The sequence below is a fragment of the Rhipicephalus sanguineus genome, chromosome 9 (assembly GCF_013339695.2).
Source record: "Rhipicephalus sanguineus isolate Rsan-2018 chromosome 9, BIME_Rsan_1.4, whole genome shotgun sequence".
Lineage (NCBI taxonomy): Eukaryota > Metazoa > Arthropoda > Arachnida > Ixodida > Ixodidae > Rhipicephalus > Rhipicephalus sanguineus.
In genome coordinates this window covers 62,527,960-62,551,851 of record NC_051184.2, presented here as the reverse complement: position 1 = coordinate 62,551,851, position 23,892 = coordinate 62,527,960, and the positions used below count along the sequence as shown (strand labels likewise).

The window sequence follows — 23,892 nt, the reverse complement described above, 5'->3', positions numbered from 1 at the left end:
CTCGTTTGAGGGCCCAGACAATGGTTCTGGCTTTTGGCTCAAAGTTGTCAACAACAGGAGCTAACAGCACTTCAAGCTTAAAAGTAGCTCAGTAACCTTAGCCATAAGATTAGGTTAGGCACCGCATGTCAGTACGGTCACTCACCAAACGCTCCGCGTCTACCTGGGCATCATAAAAGAGTGGGAGTGAGCGCAAAAGCGGGCCCAGGTCGCTCGAAACCCTCGAAGTTGCGTCGAACCCCTGGCGAAGTTCACGGGCCTATAGAGAAAAGAAAATGGGACACTGCAAGATCAACAGCCATTTCCTGATTTCAGGTAGAAAGCTGCTTCCATTTACGACTGTTCTCAAAACAGTCCTGTTTTCTAAATTTCAGTGCCAGCTGCACGAAAATGCACAGTTATTCGTCAGCCTGGTGCAATCAGGGAGACAACCATCCATTTACAATGTTTTCAGCAGTCACAGCTTCAATACATGGCAGCCTGGCCTCTGGATCCTGTAGAAGTCCTCGACTTCAAGGACTTGCAAAGGATGTGAGAAGCCTCTTACAAAAAGCAGCACGTAGCACAAAGCACGCGATAAGCCAGGCCACACGGTGGTTGGCACGCTAAATGCATTGCTAAATGCATGCATGCAGCAAAAAACATTGCTAAATGCATGCAGGCACCCTCCATACAGAAACTGCAGGAGTAATTTCGGGAACTGCTTATCCACAACCACCAAAAGTTCACTCTGGTTGATTAGACTACAGGCCATGGAAAGCAACTTTGCCTCAGCAACACAACAGTGAAGCCGACGTGGGAACGCCAAACTGTTATAACACGAACAGGCAACATGTATGCAAGATCCAATTCACAGCTAGTTTAATTTTTGATACTTAAGCATGTGTGAAAAACAAAGAGTATGCACAGTACCAGACGCCGGCGGCTCAGGAAACCCCTGGCGTAGGCTTTGATCTTGAGTGCAGCCTCTTCTTGACGCCGACTCTCCTGCAAGGAAATTAGTGTAGTGTTCTATACTCCTCTGAGCACTTATATGCACGTGACAACTGCAGATACAGAGAGAAGGCAAATAAAAGTGCTTTCTTGAGCTGTTCTCATTCAGTCAATCTTTTTAAATATGCCATATCTTTACTCAACGAGACCTAAACAAAACACAGATCTTTTTTACCTGCCCTTATTTATTTATTCATGCCCATGAGGCTTGAGCGTATTATAAAGGGTAGTGGTAAGAACTAACAATACAAGTATGAATTCCCTGCGTACAATGTCAGCCAATAAAAAACAAACAACGATATATGCGGAATTCACCATTACACAGTGTCAGCTAATGATTCGGGAAAATTTTGTGTGCGTTGAATAAAAGTGATTGTTCCATAAAAGAGATCCTAGTTGACAGAGGTCCGGGGGATGCAGAAATATAAACAAGATTTAATGAGAGACATCTTGGTGCTGACGTTATTATCACAGTCAAGGCGTGAAAAAATAAAGGTAGGCGGGAAAATTGGATTGAGTCGGAGCTGTGAGATTAGGTAATAGGCTCCGCGAAGCAAGAAAAGCTCAGGAATTTCACGGTGAAATACGAGTGAGTAAACAAATATTCGAAAGAGCGAATGCGTGCTAAGTGTATGCAAAACAGTCACAAATGTCCAGCAAAGTGGTCAGAGTTAGGATTGCACATCCACTGAAACCAATAGAAAAAGAAAATGATTTATTGGGCCTCGCCACTGTTGCTGTGCCAAATTGTCACACTGTCAAAATCAAATATATATCTTTCCATCTTACAGTGTTCAACCAGTTCCCTCTGCTTTTTGCAGCATCCTGCAGGTGGTGGTTGAGACAAGTACCCAACCTTGAGACTAAGGTCCTTGTGATTTAAGGTTGGGTACTCGTCTCAACAAGTACCCAATCTCAATCACAAGTGTAGCTGACATTGTTCACTTGAGGGCATGCTGTCTGCCGACAGTGCAGTATTGTAGCAGAAGAGCGTCTCTTGATGAAGTTGTCGTCGCAACCAAAACAGACGCATTTCCCTTCTAGACTGGCAAGTGTGTGTATCACTGCAGATAAGCTAAAGAAAATAAGCCGCACCTCCCCGAAGGGGATCGTGAGGAAATGCGAATGCATTTGGGTGCACCCGATGAGTGTGCGATTAATTAATGAAGAGAGGCGAGAGTGTGCACGTAGAGGCGTAATGCTCAAGTTGCATTGTGTTGCACTTCGTCCTAGTGGTATCGTTGCCGCGAGAGATTCGACTTCACCAACTTCCATCGCTATCAAGACACCAAAGCGCGCGCTCCATGCATGATATATATAGGTCCGAGCGCGGAGAGGAGGAGCGCCCGAGCTCTCTCTCCGCTGAGCGAGCTCCGCGATGCGAGCGCCCTGACCGGGTACACTCCTCCTCTCCCTTACCCTCTGCTGCTCCACGATGCGAGTGCCATCACACGCCCGCGCGCTCCTCCTCTCCCTTACTGTCCGCCGCTCACCACCTCCTCCGGTTGCTAGGCGCGGCGCAGCTGTTGCTAGGGGTGAGGAGGAGCGCGCGCGGAGAGATAACACCTGTGCGCACGCCGGCCAGGGACGCAAGACAACCCCCGACTAAGAAATGCATTCGCATTTAAAACTGTACCCATTTGTGGGGCACTGCGAAAACCTAGAAAGCCGGGGTATTAGGTGACAAAACCATGAAACGATTACAAGGTGTACTGTAATAGGAGACTCCGTATTATTCTGACCATCCAAGGTTCCTTAACACGCTGGTAAATGTGTGTACAGCAGCGTTCTTGCATTTCACTCATCAAAATGTGGCTGTGATGGATGAGAACCAAACCCATGACCTTGAGCTTAACAGCATGACACCTTAGCTACTAAAGCAGAAGTTCAGGGGGAGATGGAAGCTTCAAGGGATGAAAGTTCGTGAACATGGAGTGCTGCTGGAGCCGACGTTTGTTGATATGTCGGCTCCAGCCACACCCCATGTTCCCGAATTTTCATCTCTTCATAGCTACTATAGTTGTGTACAACTTCAGAAGTCCAGAGAGGCCCTGCCCAGAAGACCGAAGCGCAGCAGCCAATTGCCTCCGCGACAAAACACACAGTCCTGCTCATGCACTCGGCAATGTTCACCAAAGGTGGGGTCACTGGCCATCCGGCTCATGATGTTAGTCTGGAGTGCGTGCCCGTTGGTGCAGGCCTGTGTGCTTCCGCCTTTGAGGAGGAAATGCCGTGGACTTCTTAAGTTGTATCCTACTATGAGCTACTACAGCAAGTTGGAAAGTTGACAAGCAAGGGTGTCACGGGACTACCAGTCTGTTGCACTACTTTTAAAGCGAAGCTGAAGCACTTTAAAAAAGAATGACTACCAAGTGTGTGATCATAGTTTGATCTCTGCTGAATTCGGAAACCAATGTAAGAGTTCAGAGAAGTGAACACAAATAGCATTTCTTGGCAAAAAACGGCGGCTGCAGCAGCAGGACTTCTTGACATGCCTAGCGAACGCGGTGACGCCATCTTCAGTGGGCCGCATCCTCGGCAACATCAGCACTGCTAAAGCATGCCCTCTGCGATCAGTTCCACCAACATGCGCAGCCAGAACTAGTCACAGAGGACACGTTTGAAGGTACGACAGTGCTGCGCGGCTCCGCCAAAGCTACCGACAATGACATAGTTCCGGTTAGTTCGTTTCCACGGCCCACACTTTTGGCACATTCACATGGGCGGAGCACGACGAACATTTCTTTCACATATTTTAAAGTTCTTGCTGCCACAACAGCGGAAAGAATTACACCATCGTCGACAATAATGTTTGCCCTTGTTAACAACAAACTTTCACTGAATTCTAAAACAACTTCAGCTTCCCTTTAAGGAGACAGTGAGATGTTAATGAGTTTGCTGCAGGCATGGCTATTATGACACAGCAATTCTATTGCTATTACATTCACATCAGTGCTTGCTTACTACCTGTTGATTTTGGAAATGGCATGGGCAAAGTGTCATTCAGTTTACTGACAGAGTGGGCAAAGGAATCCATTGTAACAGAATCGCTACCTTATCCTGGCCTTACCTCACGATTTTGCCTCCGAAGAGCACTCTTCCGTAGGAGATCATCCCGGCCAACCTGAAGGAAGCGAATGGAGAGGAAAAAGTAAGTTACAACAAGTGAGGCGTACTTAATGAATCACAACTACACGGATTAGGAAAACACATCCACATGCATTAATTCACATAACTAAGGCATATTGTACAAGTTTTGCAAGACAATGCTGCCATCGGTTAACTTGGAGAGATGAAAAATTCCTGAACACAGAGTGTCGCTGGGGACAGCGACACCCCGTGTCGAAGTATTTTTCACCTCTTTAATCTTCCATGTTCCCGTGAACTCCTGGCTACACTGGCAAACTTGTATTTTGAACGTTATGCCCCCCCCCCCTCACTCTTCACGCTCACTTCCCTCTACCCACCAGTCACAGGTCACTCAATAAGTAGCTGCCTTATCCTGCCTGTCGTTCCTTTTTTTTTTCTGAAATGTTTTCCATGCCATGCATAGCAGCTGCTGGATGTGCAAAACGGGCAACAGCTGCGCTTTGTGGAGCAGCCACCACTTGTATGTCTCTTTGAAAAAGAAAGTTCGTCATTCATACATTTGCAGAATGAAGATAAAAAGAAATGCATGCGGAATTCTCAGAAAAGAAAGCCACTTAGTAGATGCAGATGCACAACTCGTACTGGCTCTCAGCGTCCCTGTGCTTTGAGTTGTCGAGCGTAAGAGCAATCACACCGGACGCAATACGCAGGCACGCATTTACGCGTCATTCGTGGCTATTTCGAAAATGCCACTCGCTACATAATTCTGCCGCCTCAGTAAAAAGAAGGAAAACCTTCAGACGCCCAGCAAGTGTAAAGGTAGCAGTGGCGCGGTTATCTGGCTGTGTTGGTTACTTCGCGTGTGGCCGAGATTAGCGAAGAATAAGGAGCATGCACCCAACACGGTTTGCTAGCCTGCACTAAAAAGTGCTCCAAGTTTGAACGTTGCTTTAGAAATGTATGAAGCCATAACAGCGGACCGCCTAGGCAAGCGATCATCAGGTCAGTAAGACGAATCGATGACATACACACAAAGCGGCGCGGTAATTAAGTTAAAGCGCTTCGTAAGGTAATGGGCGACAAAATATTCAATCTTTATAGGAGAAAGCGCACAAGTGTACCGATTGCAACGGCATTTATAAAATCACCAAATAGAACAGCGATCGGTCTAGCAGCCGAGCTCACTCTGCACAGCGCGCGGTAATGAAACATTTCTGCTCACCTTTTTGCTTGCACCTCCCAGCGATTGCTGCGGTCTTTTCCTGAACTCTCCCTCGAAGCTGTACATCTTGCGCGCTTGAGGATTAGACGGGCCCCTCAGGCGTAGTACGTTGACATGAGCGGCAATCGACCACCAAGTGCGTCAGCGATCGCTCATAGCGACGTTCGGTCGCCTACTGTGGGCGTACACTAAGTTAAAACACGAAGACTAACACGAAACGAACTTTCAGTTCGGGACTACACGAGAGACGCGGCGCCTATGTCATCGCGAACTGCTACCGACTTTAGCGTACTACCTAGGTTGGGTGGACGACCCTAAACTCCAGTCGGCCTTGAATCAAAAGGTTTTTGTCGTCCACCGCCTGAATGGCTAGATTTTGCCGTTTGTTTCTAGATCCGTGCACCTGACCTTAATAGCATGACCCTTCTAAAATGTGGGCAGTTGAATCGCGGCAGCGAAGGAACGCCGATGCGCTCGAAGGCTATTTCGCATACCGAACATCGAGCACAGAAAACAGCGGCAATGAAAGCGAGCCAGCGAGCTTCTTCACCGCAAACAAGCATGCGTGCAAGTCACTGAACCATCGAGTCGGTAATCCAGCCAAGACGAGCGCAAAGTCGAAACAAGTCTTAACAAGCCAAGCAACGAGCCATGTACGGAAACGCTTCGAAGCGTGTGTATGCGGTTGTTGTGTTTGTTATGGCAGTTTCTACAACGGCGCGTATTTTTCGGACGTCTCCCGCAAACAACACGGTGTTCTTTGTTTGTGCTCTTCGAGCGTCGATAACACGTTCGCTGCACGAGGTATCGACACTAAGTGGCTTCCAAAACACAATCTGTGAGAAGCCGGCTTGTGATGGACGTTGTTGCTGATTGAAGTGGCGTGGCTCAGTGAGCAACTGCCTTCTGAAGCCGGTGGCATAATGCAAAGTGCCTGAAAAGCTGCGATTAAGTGTTGCAGTGACGTTTCCTGACCTGCCGTCTTCGCCGCAATGCTAGATCATCGTGTCGAGTGTGGTATTGTGTCGCGAGTGGCCTTCAAAGCGTCCCAAAGGGAACGGCGGCTCCAGCGCATCCAACTGAGCCGTCACCAAGATCTCGAACCGTTTCACGGTTCAGGAGTCAACTGCCTATCGCTAGATCCCATTGATGGCCGATAGTAAGCTGGCTTTGCTGTTTTTTCACGAAGAGCAGCTTCTCGTTCATGCGAAGCATATTCAAAACCATTATGCATGAGAACGTTCGTGAATAGATGGCCTTCAATAATACCAGAAATGCCACACAGAACCACATTGCAGTGACCTTCGAATTGCCGTGTTTACCACGAAATCCGAAATTGTTGTCACCCTTTTACTGCATGTAATTCTTTACAGAGAGGGGTGTGTGCAATGTCTGACTTTAAAAGGAAAGAGCAGTCTATGTGCGATGAGTTAGCAACAGTATGAATGGATGCTTTAGTTGATGTTAAGCTGTGGCTCATTTATTTATGCTGTTTCAGAAAGTGCTTGCTGCTGATGTGAGTATATTTTTGCCTGTTGAACCACATGGTGAACGTGTAGCCGTCCTGCTAAACTCAAGGTGTCAAGATGGTGAATGATACAATATGGCGGAATTTGCCAGGGTCTAATATAAAACTTTGAGGGCTCGTTTGCACTGGTGTTTGACAGAGGTTGCACAACTTGCGGCATAGGAGCGACTTGCTATGACCAGTGTTCACACCGGCTTGTGTGACCTGCCCACTGTCACACCGAAATGCCTCATGTTTTCTGCTCATGCCACTGCATAAAACAAGTGTATACAGTCACCTTGCTCCAACATCACTTATTAGTTCAGAAGCTTGTAACTCAAGTTGCATGACTGAAAAATGTAGCATTGAAGCAAGGCACCCTATACAGTTAATTTGCCACCAAAGCAACCATTTCAGTCACGCAACTTCCGTAGGTTACCGGTGTGAATGAGGCTTAACAGGAAGCCTTAGTTTAGGAGCTACAATCTAAATGCATGACAACAGAAAAACCGTTCTTCTCTACAAGCACAATGCATTGAATTCAATGAGGATCTTACTCAAGCGAGAACTAAGCAGGGTACTGGTTCTGGTATAAATGAACCTCTTACTTTAGCAAACCTAAGCTCTCCAATTACTAAGATCAGAAGAAGTGAAAATGCTGACAGTTTTGAAATTTCCTACGTGCAGCCTCCTTTCGGGTGGTGCTGATGGGGGCCTCTGCATCCACGACCTGTACTCCGATATTGGCAAAATTAAACGCACATGCAAGGCCATCTGCAAACTGTCCAAGTAAGTGACCCTAACAGCTTTGTCCTTTTAAATGTGAAGGATTTCTCTGCCTGTTTTGTTGCCAATGTCCAGGGACTCTATCAAAAGTGCAAGACCTTCGATGTCAGCCCACATCACAGCAGCAAAACTGCATCTGCATAGTTCAGTTGTATGGTTGTAAATTTGTAAAGATTTGCCCTCAGCTGTTTGCTATGTCATATTGTGTAGCTCTACTATGGAGTAACAGTTACTCTGGAGGCACAGCGTCACTTGCTTGTGAGTCCCACTAAAGTCATGGCATTGACATACCCTCTGTCATGTCATTCGGATCAGGAAGTCGGCAAAGCGCGCGAAGGGCACTCTTCACTACGCTAGTCACCGTATCTCTGCACAGGAGTGCTTGTTTCGAGCCTTTTAATGACACTCCATCGACAGGTGTCATCTACTCTGAAATCACTGCTGGTAGTTCAGTTGAAGGGCAGAATGGCATGTGATAGGGCATAATATTATAACGACTTCTGCTAAAATGTCTATTCCTTCTGTTCCCTGACATTGCCGAAATCTGGGAAAACTTACAATGTGTAGGACAGTAAGTGCATTTTTTGTGCATTCTGTTCGTAAAAGAGTGTGTAAAATACGGAAACTGGTTGGACGCTTTGCCGATCATGGTGCAATAAAAACTTGGAGGGCGCTTGAGCTTCGCTTTCAAGAGTAGAATGCGATAGCGTGATCGGACCGTGTATGTATCGCCTTCCCAATCGCTAGCATCGCTTCGCTTGTCCCTTGAGACCGAAACCTTGCCCCAAGGAAAGCCAAAGTGCGCACACCTTCCAGCTCCAACATCCATGCATGAGGCGTGACTAAACACTGCCACATGGCAGGGCGATGCTGTTTAAAAGTGCGCCTGCGGGCCCTTTGCACCATCTCGCGGGTGATAGTCACACTGCTGAAGAACCTCCAAGATGTCCATGTTACCTACGCTAAGTAGTGCTTATAAATAGCTCGCCAATATAGTCAGGGTCAACTTTCTGCAGCAATGAAGGGAAAGCTACAGAGCCACAATGCACGTATCCCACCGCTAATGAATGTAGTCCCACAATTGCGTCCGTATTTTCTGCGTGAGATATATAAAGTACTCCTTCATTTTCTACATGTAGCTTTTTGAGACTGAACGCAGCGCACACAAGCAAGATATTTGAATTTTTTTTTACTTTATACGTTATCACTTTGCATTTTTGCGTGCTTGAATAAGTCGTGCCTTTTACCCGTACCTTAGACGCTAAGCAGCGTTTGCGTCGAAATGCAACACTAGCCATCACGCGCCAAACCGGACTACTAAAGCACTGCACGGGCCGGATTTTACGGCCCGAGCCCGCTTTATGAAGCCCGAGCCCTGCCCGGGCGTACATGACCGAACTCAGCCCGAGCCTGGGCCCGTCGTTCCAAGCCCGGGCCCGGGCGTACATGACCGAGCCCGGCCCAGGCCCAAGCGTTCATTACTAAACTTATCCAGGGCGCACGTGTTCATGACCAGGCCCTGCCTGGGCCCACTAGAGGATATTAGTTGTTGATGATGATTATTAATGATGCCTTGCGCTTTGTAGCAGGCGAACGGACGGAAAATCCGGTGTGTACATGCACCGAAATGTTGCTTTGCCCGCGGTGGTAGCTCAGCGGTTAAGCTGTTTCGCTGTTAAGTCCTAGGACGTGGGTGCAATTCCCGCGGCCACGGCGGCCGCAGTTTGATGGGGGCGAAATGCGAGAACACCCGTCTATATACTTACCATTAGGTGCATGTTAGAGAACTCGAGGTGGTGGAAATTCATCCGGTGCCACTACGGCGCGCCTCGTAATCATATCGTGGTTTTGGCACGTAATACCAAGGGATATAAATGAAGGTTACTGTATGTGTCAACCTCAAATAAAAGACCAAACTCTTTATTCCTCCCATGGGAACAACCGTGATCTGGCCCATTGTTAGTGCTGTTAATATATATATATATATATATATATATATATATATATATATATATATATATATATATATATATATATATATATTGTAGAGAAGCCTTGGGACATGGTTTGGGACACAGAGCAGGAAAACTAGTCGTCGCAGTCCAGGAGGCAAGGGCTGCGACGCTATCGAACTGTGAAAGCCCTCAGCGAAGTCCATCGAATGTAATCGACGTGCTTGTGGACGGTGTTCGCGCATCGGCCCTTATCGATACTGGAGCCGCTGTATCCGTTATGGACGCAAAACTTTGCCGCTTACTTCGAAAAGTGATGACGCCACTTTCTGGGATGTCCCTTCGTACCGCGAGCTCCCAGAGTATTCATCCCACAGCAGTATGCACTGCTCGCGTCGTCATTCAGGACGTTCTGTACGACGTCGAGTTCATCATAATTGCGGCATGCTCTCACGACGTCATCTTGGGATGGGATTTCCTGTCCCGCCACGACGCCGTAATTCGTTGCGCACCAGCCGAAATCGAACTCTCACCGTTCTCACATTTGACGCCGACAGACAGTCCATCGGCAATGAGCAAGATCCTCGTCCAAGACGATACGAAAGTGCCTCCAAAATCGTCAACGGCTGTGTCGGTCTACTGCGCCGGTCTCTCCGACACCACTGCACTCCTTTCGCCATCTGCCCGCGTCTGCACTAGGAAAGGGTTGCTGGTACCTTTTGCGACCGTGCGAGTCACTCAGGGCAGCACCACTATTTTTGTTACCAACCCATCCCCGTGCATTGTTACGTTGGTTCAAGGGGAATGTCTCGGCAAAGTGGAACCCGTTGAAGACGCACAAGTTCTGGACGCACCCGATGACTCGCACTGTACCAGTTCCCGCACCATCAGTGCCGTTTCCACGTCTGATTCGTCACCTACTGATGTATTTGGTCCCTCCATTGCTGACAACCTTACGTCGGTCCAGCGTTCGCAGCTTCTGTGCTTGTTGGATGAATTTCGTCATTCTTTCGATGTCGGGCAAACTTCCCTCGGCCGCACGTCCGCTGTTACGCATCGCATCGACACTGGCGCCCAACCACCACTGCGGCAACGTCCATATCGCGTATCTCCCACAGAACGCCGAGTAATTAACGAGCAAGTGGACGATATGCTTCGACGCGATGTAATTCGACCCTCCGACAGCCCATGGGCGTCTCCTGTTGTTCTCGTTACGAAGAAGGACGGTTCTGTGCGGTTCTGTGTGGACTACCGACGGCTCAACAAGGTCACCCGCAAGGATGTTTATCCACTGCCGCGAATCGACGACGCGATTGACAGCCTCCAAGGAGCAGAATTCTTTTCATCTCTCGATTTGCGCTCGGGGTACTGGCAAGTACCCATGGCTGATGACGCTCGACCAAAGACAGCCTTTGTCACGCCCGACGGCTTGTACGAGTTCAACGTCATGCCGTTCGGTCTGTGTAATGCGCCCGCGACCTTCGAGCGCATGATGGACACCGTTCTGCGTAACTTGAAATGGCACACGTGCCTGTGTTACCTGGACGACGTCGTCGTCTTCGCTCCGGACTTCTCCACGCATCTCCAACGTCTGCGGCATGTTTTGACACGTTTGAGCAACGCCGGCCTCCAACTGAATCTGAAGAAGTGCCGATTTGCGGCACGGCAGCTGACAATCCTCGGCTACGTCGTGTCCAAAGACGGAATACTTCCCGATCCGGCCAAGCTTCGGGCCGTGGCCGAATTTCCCAAACCTACGTCCGTCAAAGAACTGCGCAGTTTCGTCGGACTGTGTTCATACTTTCGACGCTTCATACGAAACTTTGCCACCATCATATCGCCGCTGACGAAGCTCCTTGGAAGTAACGGACCCCTAAATTCGTGGTCGTCCGAGTGTGACGACGCGTTCGCGAAGCTCCGACGTTTGTTGACGTCTCCTCCCATACTACGTCACTACGACCCTACGGCCCCTACGGAGGTACACACGGACGCCAGCGGCGTAGGCCTCGGCGCTGTCCTTGCGCAACGCAAACCAGGGTTCCCCGAATATGTCGTGGCATACGCAAGCCGTACGCTTACCAGAGCCGAGACCAATTACTCAGTCACGGAAAAAGAGTGCCTGGCGATCATATGGGCCCTTACAAAGTTTCGACCTTATTTGTATGGTCGCCCATTTGATGTCGTCACCGACCATCATGCACTATGCTGGCTGTCGTCATTGAAGGATCCCTCAGGCCGTCTCGCCCGCTGGGCACTTCGCCTGCAGGACTACGACATCCGCGTGCTGTACCGCAACGGACGCCAGCATGCTGACGCCGACGCCCTCTCGCGCTCTCCCTTGCCTGACGACAACGCCCCCTGCTCAGTATCTCACATAGCTGTTGCTTCAATCAGCGTTCACACCATCGCTACCGAACAGCGCAAGGATAAATGGATCACCTCGCTGATCGACTTGCTCACTGATCCGACGGCAACACCATCCACTCGCGCGTTACGTCGTCAAGCCCACCATTTCGCCGTTCGTGACGACCTCCTGCACCGACGCAATTACAACGCCGACGGCCGCCAGTGGCTACTAGTGATACCCCGCAGTCTGCGTTCTGATATATGCGAGGCCTTCCACTCCGACCCGCAATGCGCGCACTCTGGGGTATCCAAAACTTACCACCGCATTCGACAACGATACTTCTGGCGTGGGATGTACCGCTACGTGCAGAAGTTCGTTCGCGCCTGCCTCGATTGCCAACGCCGAAAACCTGCAACGCACGTGTCGCCAGCAGGTCTACAACCATTACCTTGCCTTAACCGTCCGTTCGGGCGCGTGGGCATCGATTTGTATGGACCACTTCCTCTGAGTTCGGCTGGTAACCGCTGGGCCATCGTCGCTGTTGACCATCTAACGCGATACGCCGAAACCGCTGCCCTCCCAGCGGCTACAGCGCGCGATGTTGCCTCCTTCCTACTACACCGATTCATACTGCGTCACGGTCCACCCCAAGAGCTTCTCAGCGACCGAGGCCGTGTCTTCTTATCGGAAGTCGTGGAAGCCATTCTGAAAGAGTGCCATGCTGTTCACCGCAAGACTACTGCTTACCACCCGCAGACGAATGGCCTAACCGAACGCTTTAACCGCACGCTCGGCGACATGCTGTCAATGTACGTCGCTGCCGATCACACCAATTGCGATGCCATTCTGCCCTTCGTCACCTACGCCTATAACACCGCCCCTCAGAGCACTACTGGTTTTTCACCGTTCTTCTTACTGTACGGAAGGCACCCGTCGCACACCATCGACACGATACTTCCATACAAGCCGGATTCATCTGAGTGTGCGCCTATTTCTGACACAGCCAGGCTCGCTGAAGAGTGTCGCGAGCTTGCCAAGACATTTACGACGCAGGAACAAGAGCTGCAGGAGAGCATTCGCGATGGCACCACCACTTCTGAACCCACGTTCCTTCCTGGAGCGCTCGTATGGCTCTCGGTCCCTACCACTGCAAGTGGCCTTTCTTCAAAACTGCTGCCGAAATACGAAGGCCCATACCGGGTCGTCGAGCGCACATCCCCGGTCAACTACTTGATCGAACCCATCGAACCAGCTTCGGACATGCGCCGTCGAGGGCGCGACATTGTCAACGTGGAGCGCCTCAAGGCCTACTATGACCCACTCATAGTGACGAGCTGTTAGGTCGCCGGACGGCTCCCTTTTCGTGCCCGGGGTAATTGTAGAGAAGCCTTGGGACATGGTAATGGGTTACCCTCTCCAGCGCCATCTAGTGGGTCATCCTCTTTGGCTGCTTGATGAAAGAACGCCGCTCGCGCAGGGAGTTCGTGCCTTGCCGTGACTGTCGCCATTACTCATTGTCGTTGAGTGCTGTCTATTAAATACCTTAACAATATATATATATATATATATATATATATATATATATATATATATATATATATATATATATATATATATATATATATATATATATATATACACTGGTGAAAAAAGTAGCACTTCAACTGTTCTTCTATTTTTATTGCTAAGCTTTACTAAGAGCCAGCTCCTTGCACATGTCATTGCAGCTTGGCACAGTATACCTTAGACCATGCAATGCATAATGTTCGCGTGTGCTCGAAGGCCCGACTTACGCCTTTTAATGAGCGGGCTCGGGCCCGGCCCGCAGCCTCAAGCCCGGGCCCGCACTTTCAAGCCCAAGTCCTGCCCGGGCCCACCGGAAAACACTTCGGACGGCCCGGGCCCATGCAGTGCTCTACGGAGTACTTCGCGTAGTAGTACATGTGCATACGCTCTGCCCCCGTAGCTTTCCTTTCATTGCCACAGAAAGTTGTCCCCGAGTATAGTAAGCTTGAGGATGTATGCGCGGTGGCCGTGTGGTTAAACGCATTGCACCAAGGAGCGAGGGGTTGCAGATTCGAATGCCCAGTCCCACTCGAACCGAAGATTTTTTATTATTTCTTTATTTGCATCTACCTCGAATTTTCGCTCACAACCAATGACGCTGACCTTGACAGCAAAATTTCTGCGAAACGAGCTCTGTAATGCTATCGCATTAAAACGCGTTTCCTCCTCACCTGGCCGTGACTTTCCCACTCTGCCTGTGCATGCTGCCACAGCCTGACAGATTTCTCTCCTTGAACACTTCTTTCTCCGTGGGTTCCATCTTTAACCTATAGAGGCTGTCTGGTTTACATTTCATACTTGCACTGTCGCAGTCGTGGCCAATTTCAGGTGCATGTTGTTGAGTTGCCCTCTGAAACATCCCGTGCAGGCACGAAGCGCACATTTTCTCAGTCTCGTCAGTACACTGGTACCCGTGTGACACCGGCCTCTTCACGTCTTCGGGCATGGATGGCACCCTTCGAATTTGGGACACCAATGCGCTGCAACAGGTTGACTTGGTCCGTCTCAGCGATCTCATCTTCTGCCACCACGTCGAAGCAGCACAACCTAACCTCTTGGCTGGTGAGTCCTGTTCTACAAGCTTAAGGTCGCTTCACATGATGCAAAACACAGCGATTTTCAGGCTGCTAAATTCACTCGCAGCAAAAGAAGCGGCCGATCTCTCTTGCTGCAACGGTCAGTAGCGAGCCACCAGCATGTTGGACATTTTTCGTTTTGTTCGCAGTGGCAGAGCAATTTTTTGGTCAGGCCCCACCGAAATTGTGCGAAGCTGGCCGAGTCGTCAAAGTTGTGCCGATGAGTTTGGCCAGTGTTGCGCACTTTGAAACGAATTAGATTTCGAGGTGTTTTTAAATGACAAAAGAATGCGTGCGTCGCCACCGTTTGTCAAAACTTAACACCATCACAACGCACAGATTGTTACACTATGTTTGAAAAATTATGCGGTGTCTACCACAAAGAACGGCAGCAAGCAACATTGCCGCAGTCGCAGAACGAAAATCGCAGCACTTGTGGAATGAAACTACCAGTAGTGGCAGTTTGCGAATAGAATGAACATAGATTTTTTTTCGTTGCAATCACAGCATACGAAACAGCCTTCAGGATAGACGACTTGGGATGAGGAAAGGAATAGGGTGGCATCAGAGCACATATAGCCTTGCAAAAGGCAGGCGGGTCATTGCTCAACAGGAACATCTTATAACAAATATCCAGTGAGTAAGTCCACTCCCGTGCCATTAAAGGGATACTCAAGAGAAAAATGACTTCACCTGTATTAGTCAGTTATTCCTTCTGCAATAAATAAAAAACCTCACTCTTGCCACAAGAAGGTGCTTGATAAGCCAGAAGATGTGTGATAATGTGAACCTTCCTGATTGTAAAATCAGCCTTACTGAAAGATGTGGTCAGTACCAGCAGTATGACGGTGCGTGCATAGACGGACTGTTTGTATTATGTAATCTTCTTCAGATTGCGGTAGATTTGTGTGTTGTCCTCTTATTTCCAGTGGGGTTCAAGAAGCCCTGGGTAGTGTTGGCAGACATGCGAACGGGCAGCGCTTGTCAGCAGCTGCGGGGCCACGAGGGCAGCGTGCTTGCAGTCCGCTGGAGCCCTCATGCTCCAAACCTTTTGGCATCGGGATCCCGAGATGGTTCGGTAAGCTCGTCAAATCGCCATTCACTGGTCTTCAGATCACTCGCATCTGTGTCAAGTGGGCCCCTTGCAATCTGATAGTCTGAGTGAAATCATGGGGAGATATTGGACAAGGGAGTTCACTGGGCCCACCATTTCGACAAGGGGGCCTGTCATTATCAGGGGGCTCTGACGAATACAATTTCACTTGGTCAAACGTTGGCTCCAGCAGCATTCCTTGTTGGATGGCTTCTTATCATTTCAAGCCTCCGTCCTCCCCTGAACATTTATTTCATTTAGTAGAATCACATCTTCTCGGTTACAATAAATGTGTCCTCTATTGAGAAAGTTGGCATGAACTTGATTACAGCATAGAGCTAAAGTAAGTCTGTAAACATCATTTAATACCTTAGTGTTTACACTGGGATCCTTGCCTGAAGATATAACACAATGCTAAAGCTCCAGAAAAGGATGAATATTCTTCAACCTCAAGGGATCCATACTTGTCTTCTTTGTATCTTTGTGCTATGCAGTACAGTCAAATTTTATGACAGAGTCAGATTGAGTACAACTTTGTTATAGGCAGTATTTGTTATGAGCATACACACGAGTATCAACAAAAAAAAAAAAACGCTATCGGATATATGCAAAAGCAGTGCAAGTGGGGAGCCTCCTAAGGGTGAGCGGAACGTCTGTTCCCGATTTCAATGAGCTGTCCACATCTTGTCGCACCAGTACGAGTCTTGAGAACAGTAACAAATTAGGCACGTGCAATCTGCACTGCCACAAATTCGCAGCCGTGGGGTTGGTGTCATCTCAAAGGATTGGCAAGTTGGCTCGCCGATGGCAGCCTAGCCAAGCCAAACCACTGATTGACATTTCAGACATGCAGGCGGACAAAACAATAATGCCTATGCCCTGCATCTGATCTCGTGCTCGATCGTCAAGATCTACGAGTACAAGCATGAAATTGAGCATACTGTCGGCAGAAGTTTTGGGCGCTGATGGTACCGCAGGTGGATTCATACTCCACTACTGTGGCAGTCAGTAGTGGAGTACTGGTGGCTCACTCACTTCCAGTAGTGAGTACTGGAAGAGTGGTGGCTTCTCACCATCCACTCTTCCAGCCGTAGTGAGCTTTTAGTCTTATCTACCCAAACTTTTACTCCTAACTAGTCCTAACTACCCGGCACTACTTCATCGGAAATTTGCAACTAAAATTGATGCCATGTTGTGCAGTTAAGGAGCGTGTCATGGTGAATACCACCTCATTCTTTTGTTTATCTGCCTCACAAACAAGGAGATTATATTAAGTATATATACTATTGAAGGATCTTCAACAATCACGGTGTACGGTGAAGGGAAGCCACTTTGACAAGAGTGCCTTTTACCCGTGTCACATGGGCATTTGGAAGGCCTTCGCACCAACAGTCTTTTGACTCAGTGGTCAAGCACGAGCTGCTACACGGGACGTTTCGAAGGCCATTGAGTCGATAGTCTATCGAGTGAATGGAGTACCCCACAACGCTATCAAAACTTCGATAGCTATTGAGCAGTGGAAGTGGAAACAGCGCAAACATGCCCTCTCGTGCACAGTATGCTCATACTCACTATTAGAAAAAAAAAAGGATGCTTTAAAAACAGTATATGTCAGCTTTGTGAATGTTTTAATAAAGTATTTTTGCCACTTAAAATGTGTGAACTGTACATACTCTTGACAACAGCAACATACTTGTCTTCATCGTGGCGTCTTGCCGTGTATCGCTCGCCAGTTTCGCTGCTCAACAACTTGAAAAACTAAATATGCCGTCATGACTACGAAACAATTTATTGAAATGTCTAAACGAAAACAACAGACATATTTGGGATTTTAAGGTAATTTATATTATTTAACATTAGGTGACATGAATACGAAAATAAAGATCCGCAGCGTCACACAGTTTTTGTGAGAAACGCCTGAACCACTCAACGGCCATTCAAAACTGCCGTGTAGCAGCGCAACAACTCCATCGAGTCGATAGAGTTGTGGCGTTTGGATGGCCATCGACTGGACGGCCTTTCAAATGTTCCCGTGTGACACAGGTATTAGCGACACTTTGCACTGGAATGCAGGCTGCAGCAAACTGGAACTGCATCACTGTGTGTTGCAGTTCGACAATTAGACAAGCTAGTTCTTCAGCTTATTCTGGTCTTCTAGAAATGGCTTGGTATGTAGTAGAGTCTGTGGTGACTGCAGTTGTTTGACCAACCTGGCAGATTTCCAAGAACTTTTTAATGGTAAACAGTAAGCGGTGTGTAAAACATAGCGTGCAGGATGCGATTGCAACTGCCAAAATTAAATCTGGCGTTTGTAGTCAGGCTGTTGCAGGAGGGGGGAAGGTCTTGAACACTATTTATACCAGGGGCAGAGGTTGGGAATTGCCAACATCAACCACTTTTTTTTCAACGTGCAGGTGATTCTGTGGGACGTGAGGAGTGCACGCACCTGCATGGCAACCCTGCAGGGCCACAAAGGGGGCACGACTGCCATGACTTTCCTGCCGGATGGCATGCAACTCCTGACCATGGGCAGGGACGGCCGAGTCAAGCTGTGGGACGTGGCAAAACGTACATTGAGCAGGGCGCACTCGGGACTCGCCTGCTGCAAGTGAGCCAAACTTGCCCGTCTTTCGTATTTCGAACCATGCGAATGCACGGCTGTTGGCGAATCGCTAGCCCCTTCTGTTGGCATATATGGAGCCTGTGTAGCATGCAGTAGCTGTTGTCTAGCTTAACGATGATACGGGTGTTCCTTCTGTGAGTTCTGCTGTGTGGCATAGCATGCCTGTGTGGTTATGTAACTTATGTTGTACTCTCCTTTTCACATCGCCTTCCTCTTCTACTACTACGAATTTGTGCCTGCGCTTTCCACAAGGACAACGTGGCTGCACAGGCACAAGACATGCTTAAATGGAAGTCTTGTGTGCCTCCTGTCCTTGCATGGCCATGCACTGTTCAGTACTCAAATTTTGACTGACCAGCCAAGCTCTCCACCCTGTTGCTGATCATTCCTTATGATCAGTCATGTTTACCTGTTGTAGTCACGCTTTACTTTCTTCCTTTTCTTGTTGAACGTAGTCCAGCTTTGTTGGCACCTAAGGGTGGCCAATAGTGCATCCTCTAAATCAATAAATGGTATGATTAAAAAAAACAATGGTCACTGTGCAAAGCCTACATTTTACCACTGGTTTCGATTGGTCCGGTCACACTCCAACCGCATAAGCTTTATATCTATACCAGAGACTTCCTTTTTAGTATACCTGAGAATTTCACATGTCAGGAAACTTACTTTGGAAGCAAGAGAACAGGTGAAGTGCACTCCTTTTCTCTCCTAGCTGAGCATCTTGGTAAATCCTTGGTTTTTAGACTGATGCCACTTGCTCACATTCATGATTCCTTCAGACGTCTCAGTATTTCTGTGGTCTTCACCATTTTTGCTCAGATACTAAGATGTTGGCTCAGATGAAGGATTGTGTACACTGCCCCCATGCTTGACCTTGTGTCCTCTCTTTCAGGTCGCCCACTCAGATGTCCGCAACTCAGGAGGTGGCACTGCTTCCATCCGGCCACTGCCTGCTCGTCATGAACCTGGTGCGGAAGCAGCCCCTACAAGCACTCAGCGGGGCGCACTTTGGGCAGGCCAACTGCGTGCTCATCTGCAGCGAAACCCTGGAGGCATTCAGCGGCGCTAACGACCGCACAATTCTGTGGTGGACATCGTGTGGTGACCGTGAGCGTGCACTGGACGCCTATCAGGACGGCATGCCAGACTCGTGGAGCGACGAAGGCGAACCTTTTTGAAGGACCGGGCACGTGTGCACTAAGGACAGAGCTCTTGTAATGAGTGGTGTGACCAGCTTTGTGAAGCTCTTGGTGTATTGTGTCAGCTATTGTGCAAGTCAAGACTGAAGCACCTGAGGACAAGCTTTTGAAGACTGCTTCGACGTCTTCACGGCATTGGATTCTCAGAGTGAAAATATGACCCTGGAGAGGAATTGAGACGGGACACTGAAGCACGTCAAGGAGAGGTTACAGTGTTCATTTTTAATATAAAGCAGTGTTGCAGAATGCAGCAGAAACGACGTTATAATAAGTTATTACGGTATACAGTGTGGTTTGTGACGTGACGTGCTCACACAGAACTCTAGGGTGTTTGAACTCCTTCTCACCCTGCTAACAATAGTTTTGAAACACTGCGTGATTGTGATGACAAGTTCATGACTGTTTTAATGCTTGTGGGATGGAACCTGAGACATCAGAAATACTGAGATCCGCGCCGCTGTGGCTCAGTGATAATGGTGTTGTGTTGCTGAGCGCGAGGTCGCTAGATCAAAATACAGCCGCAGCGGCCCCATTTTAATGAGGGCTAAATGAAAGAATGCAGTGTATGACGCATTGAGTGCACGTAAAAATATCTGACGGCCAAATTTAATCCGGCGTGTGCCCTATTAAGTTCCTCATAATCAGACCATGCTTATGGCACGTTAACCTCCTAATATTACAGAGTTAAATGATCAAGTTCTTTGTCTATGAATAAGCATGTTAGATTTCTAAATCGAAAAAAAATGAAGTCCGGCAGGCATCACACTCTTGTAACACAAGAAGGCGAAAGCCTTGCTGCACTCCTGTAAGACAAGACGAGCCGCAATGATCAGTACGTATGTTTGGCATTAAAGTGGACCCGTTGTGCACCTTATGTGAGCCCCTTTTCTTGCCTTCCTTGACGGGCATAATGAGCCGTCCGCTCATCGTGCCCGTCATTGTCGCGCTTCTCGCTTCTACAGTTCGGGACCCCCTTGTCCTCAGCATCGTGCTCGTACAGACACAGAAGCCAGAGCAGGGACACTCGCTTCTTCCGCAGTGACATACTTGTGCGCCCATCCCCGCAAGCCGCAAGGGGCCTCCATGTTCCATCGCTTGCCTCCTCACCGCCAACTAGCACCGCCGGCAACAGTTGACGCCGCAGCAGCTGCGCCTGAGAGGCTATCACTGTCCCTCTCGCAGATCATTTGTACAAGTGATCCATCCAATAGTGCTTACTTATTCTTGTGATGTCAAGCACTTCTTGGGTGTTTCAGATGGTTGACTTTCGCATACGGACACACGTTTGTGTCGCTGATTTTAGGTCGGAAACTTTAGCGTCCTGGTGAATTTCAGGGATTCTAACATCACTGCTCAGACAAACAGAATGTTTTAGGCAGTAACGACGAACCTTTAACTCTCAATATGCATAATATTTACAGTAGCTGAGAAAAAGTACTTGTGGTTTGCGCGGAAACCAACTAGCCTGAATGCATTTCACAAGTGAACGTCAGGTGTACCACGGTTCTGGGGGCGAAGTTTACATTTTTTCTAAGGTTGTAACCGAGTATGGTAGTTTGACATCAATGTGCTGTGTGCTTGCGTCCACTCTGACACGTAAGAACGCCCATTACTACGCAGAGAAAAGCTGAGAGGAGGCATTGGCTGTATGTACACACATCTGTTTTCACTCGCTCACTGCTGTTTTTGCATGCTTTATGGAGATAGGTTTTGCATGAACGTTACCCTACGAGGCGACCGAGAAGGGACGCGATGTTCTCCACTGCCGCAGCGAACAAAGACGCTATGGCCGCGTTCGTTGACTCTCCGTCACGGCGCAGAAAAGGCACTCGAGGCAGGTTGTCAACAAGCACGGGTTTATTAACCCAAGATGCAGCACAGCGCGACAATCACGGGTTCGCGGGCCGTCAGGGTAACTCCGCAAGACCGATCGAGTACTCTTGTCAGCGGCGCTACGACTATCACACAAAGGGCAGCAGTCGAGCACACGGATGAGGTGGCTAGAATGGCTAGCCACCCTAAAACGGACGACAAGCCGAGCCAGAGCAGCGCGTCAACCTCTCGTGCAGGCCTGAGAGCATCTCACGCGGCGAGCCAGCGTCAGACAGAAGCGAGCTAATGGGAGATGGGGTTGTCACTGGCGGCCAATGAGGACCAGCGAAGCGCAGTGACGTAGACTAGCGCAGTAAGCTGCGAGCAGTATTCAGACATGTCCGGACACGTGACTCGTGCGGGGAAGACCGGCGCATGGCTCGCACCAGGCAAAAAGGCCTGGCGGCATAGCCACGGTAGCAGGGGCGTAGCCAGAAATTTTTTTCGGGGGGGGTTCAACCATACTTTATGTATGTTCGTGCGTGTGTATGTATGTGTGCGTGCCTATATACGCAAGCAAAATTGAAAAATTTCGGGGGGGGGTTTGAACCCCCCCAACCCCCCCCTTGGCTACGCCCCTGCGTGACGGTAGCCATATCGCCGATTAACGGCGGTTCCCGGCGCTAGCGCCGCGCGGGGCCAGCACACGCGCTAGCTGGGGAACGAGGCGCCAAAGGGGAGGGCGCGCTCGATTCCCATAGCTTCCGCAGAGAGCTTTTTTGCCACAGCGCGTTTCGTGTCGAGGTAATTTTCTCTCCGATGGGACCTTTAACATACTTTCGCCTTAATAAGGAAAAGGAGAACGCTCGCATAGTAGGCTTCTGCTAATATCACCTTTTCGGTCCGACGCGAAGTCAAAGCCATTGGCAATTAGTATCGAATAATTTATAACCGAACTTGAATACTAGTAGGGTACAAGCTATAAGCGGTAAAATACGTGATGTTTTAAAATTTACCATACTTAGCCCATATAAGCCTGTATAACACGAGGTGGATGGATGGATGAACAACTTTATTTTAGTCCTTCGGTACGCGCGATGTGCTGGCTTCGCGACAGTGCGGATTCCCTCTAAATCGGCAATTTCACGGCATAGCGGATTTCCCCTGAATGTGTGGTTTCACGGCACGGGGCCATACGCTGCCGTGCAACCACCTTTTCAGGCGGATAACCTGTGGTAAGATATTTAAATTCGTGTCGAAGCGACTTCGAATACTGTAATATTCGTTCGCATATTCGAAGCGCTCGAATATTTGCAGAGGTACCGGAAACGCATGGTAGCCATCGCCCGCGTCTCCGAACCAGCTCCGGTCCCTAGCAGGGCCGTAACAAGGGGGCGGGGGGGAATTGAGGGGGTTCTGATACCTCCCGCCCCCGAAATTTTTTCATACTTTTCAGGTGATACTAAAATATTTACACGCCTTCACAGCTACCACAAGTTCCCAAAGTTAGCCGTTCTACACACAACCCCCCCCCCCCCCCACACACTCCCGAAAAATGTTCCTGGGTACAGCCCTGGCTGGCCCCCAGAACTATAAAGGTTCCAGATTTTTTAGGGATAACCTAGAACTACCGGCAGCAACCAATGCTCCCGAGGGGCGCGTGTCTCGGCGCTTATGTAGAAGGGTGGAGAACGGGATGTAGTTCAGGAAAGCGTGCACCCTGCTTCCGCTGCCGGAAGGCATGACGTCATGGCCGTCGACGCGCGTCTCCATGCGCTCGCAATCCGCTGCAAATGTAGCCAGCTGTTCAAAAATATGTGGAATAAACTCCGTTTACCGGAACAGTCGCGTCTACCGAGTGGAGTTTCGGTGCTTTCGTCATTTTTTTTTCTTTTTGTTCAGCATCTGTTTAAAGGAGTCATGAAACACCCTTCAGGCTTGGTGAGGAAAGATATTCTGCGGATAGCACCTACTGCTATGAACAGCTCAGCCAGATCTTGCAGTCGTGCGCGGCAAGGAGACTCGAAGCGGACAGCTAAGTTGCCGTTTTCTCAGACGTCTCCTCTATTCATACAGAGGCCTGTGCTCCTTTGGCGTAGCCGGAAGAGGTGGTTGTTCAACCCCCCCCCCCCCCCCCCCCCGCGCGCTCGAAGTTTTTCAATTTGGCAGTGCGTAATATATACACGCACGAACACGCATAAAGGCTGTTGACCCCCCGGCCCCTCCTCGGAAAAATTTCTGGTTATGTCCTCGTTAAGGCCGAGACAGACGGTACGATTTTCCATGCGATGCGACGTCCGACGCGGCGGTGGGGAAACCGGAGTGGTGACCTTTCATAGCATCGGACAGCCACCATTCCGGCTGCCGCACCGACGCGTCGGCCGTCGCATCGCATGGAAAATCGTACCGTCTGTCTCGCGCTTTATGCTCGCTCTATTCGAAGCTGCCGGCGCTTGCTGTTTGACGCCCAACAACAGATAGCACACGGTTAGCCAATAACCGACACAAAAATAGTTTGGATCAGATGCGCTTCTTGCCACGGGATGCCGCCATGTGCCGGCGTCGCGCTTCATAGTCTAGCTGCTAACATTACACAGTAAGCCACACTATCGCACAGGAATCACGA

General features: G+C 49.2%; 2 protein-coding genes across 2 annotated transcripts in view; one reads left to right on the top strand and one right to left on the bottom strand.

Annotated features, from left to right (window-relative positions):
- LOC119405242 (ubiquitin-protein ligase E3C-like) overlaps nt 1-5,855 on the bottom strand; it is a 79,934-nt gene extending 74,079 nt beyond the window's left edge. The window contains exons 1-4 of the mRNA XM_037672052.2: nt 5,306-5,855; nt 4,064-4,117; nt 913-987; nt 146-259 (exon numbers count right to left, since the gene is read on the bottom strand). Coding sequence (XP_037527980.1) covers nt 146-259; nt 913-987; nt 4,064-4,117; nt 5,306-5,371 — 309 coding nt within the window. The 5' untranslated portion in view covers nt 5,372-5,855. The remainder of the gene's footprint in view (nt 1-145; nt 260-912; nt 988-4,063; nt 4,118-5,305) is intronic.
- A 120-nt stretch (nt 5,856-5,975) lies between these two features.
- Nucleotides 5,976-20,315, top strand: LOC119405243 (DNA excision repair protein ERCC-8). Its single transcript, XM_037672053.2, has 6 exons — nt 5,976-6,464; nt 7,500-7,601; nt 14,332-14,525; nt 15,469-15,617; nt 18,047-18,240; nt 19,148-20,315. The coding sequence occupies exons 1-6, from the start codon at nt 6,298-6,300 to the stop codon at nt 19,431-19,433; spliced, it is 1,092 nt and encodes a 363-aa protein (XP_037527981.1). The 5' UTR covers nt 5,976-6,297; the 3' UTR covers nt 19,434-20,315.
- Nucleotides 20,316-23,892: the final 3,577 nt, after the last annotated feature.

Excerpts from the sequence above, each read along its gene's own strand:
- LOC119405243 (XM_037672053.2), top strand. The coding sequence starts at position 6,298 with ATGCTAGATCATCGTGTCGAGTGTGGTATTGTGTCGCGAGTGGCCTTC. Across the intron at positions 7,602-14,331 it reads GCCATCTGCAAACTGTCCAA|GCACGAAGCGCACATTTTCT; the intron begins GTAAGTGACCCT and ends CATCCCGTGCAG. Across the intron at positions 14,526-15,468 it reads ACAACCTAACCTCTTGGCTG|TGGGGTTCAAGAAGCCCTGG; the intron begins GTGAGTCCTGTT and ends TCTTATTTCCAG.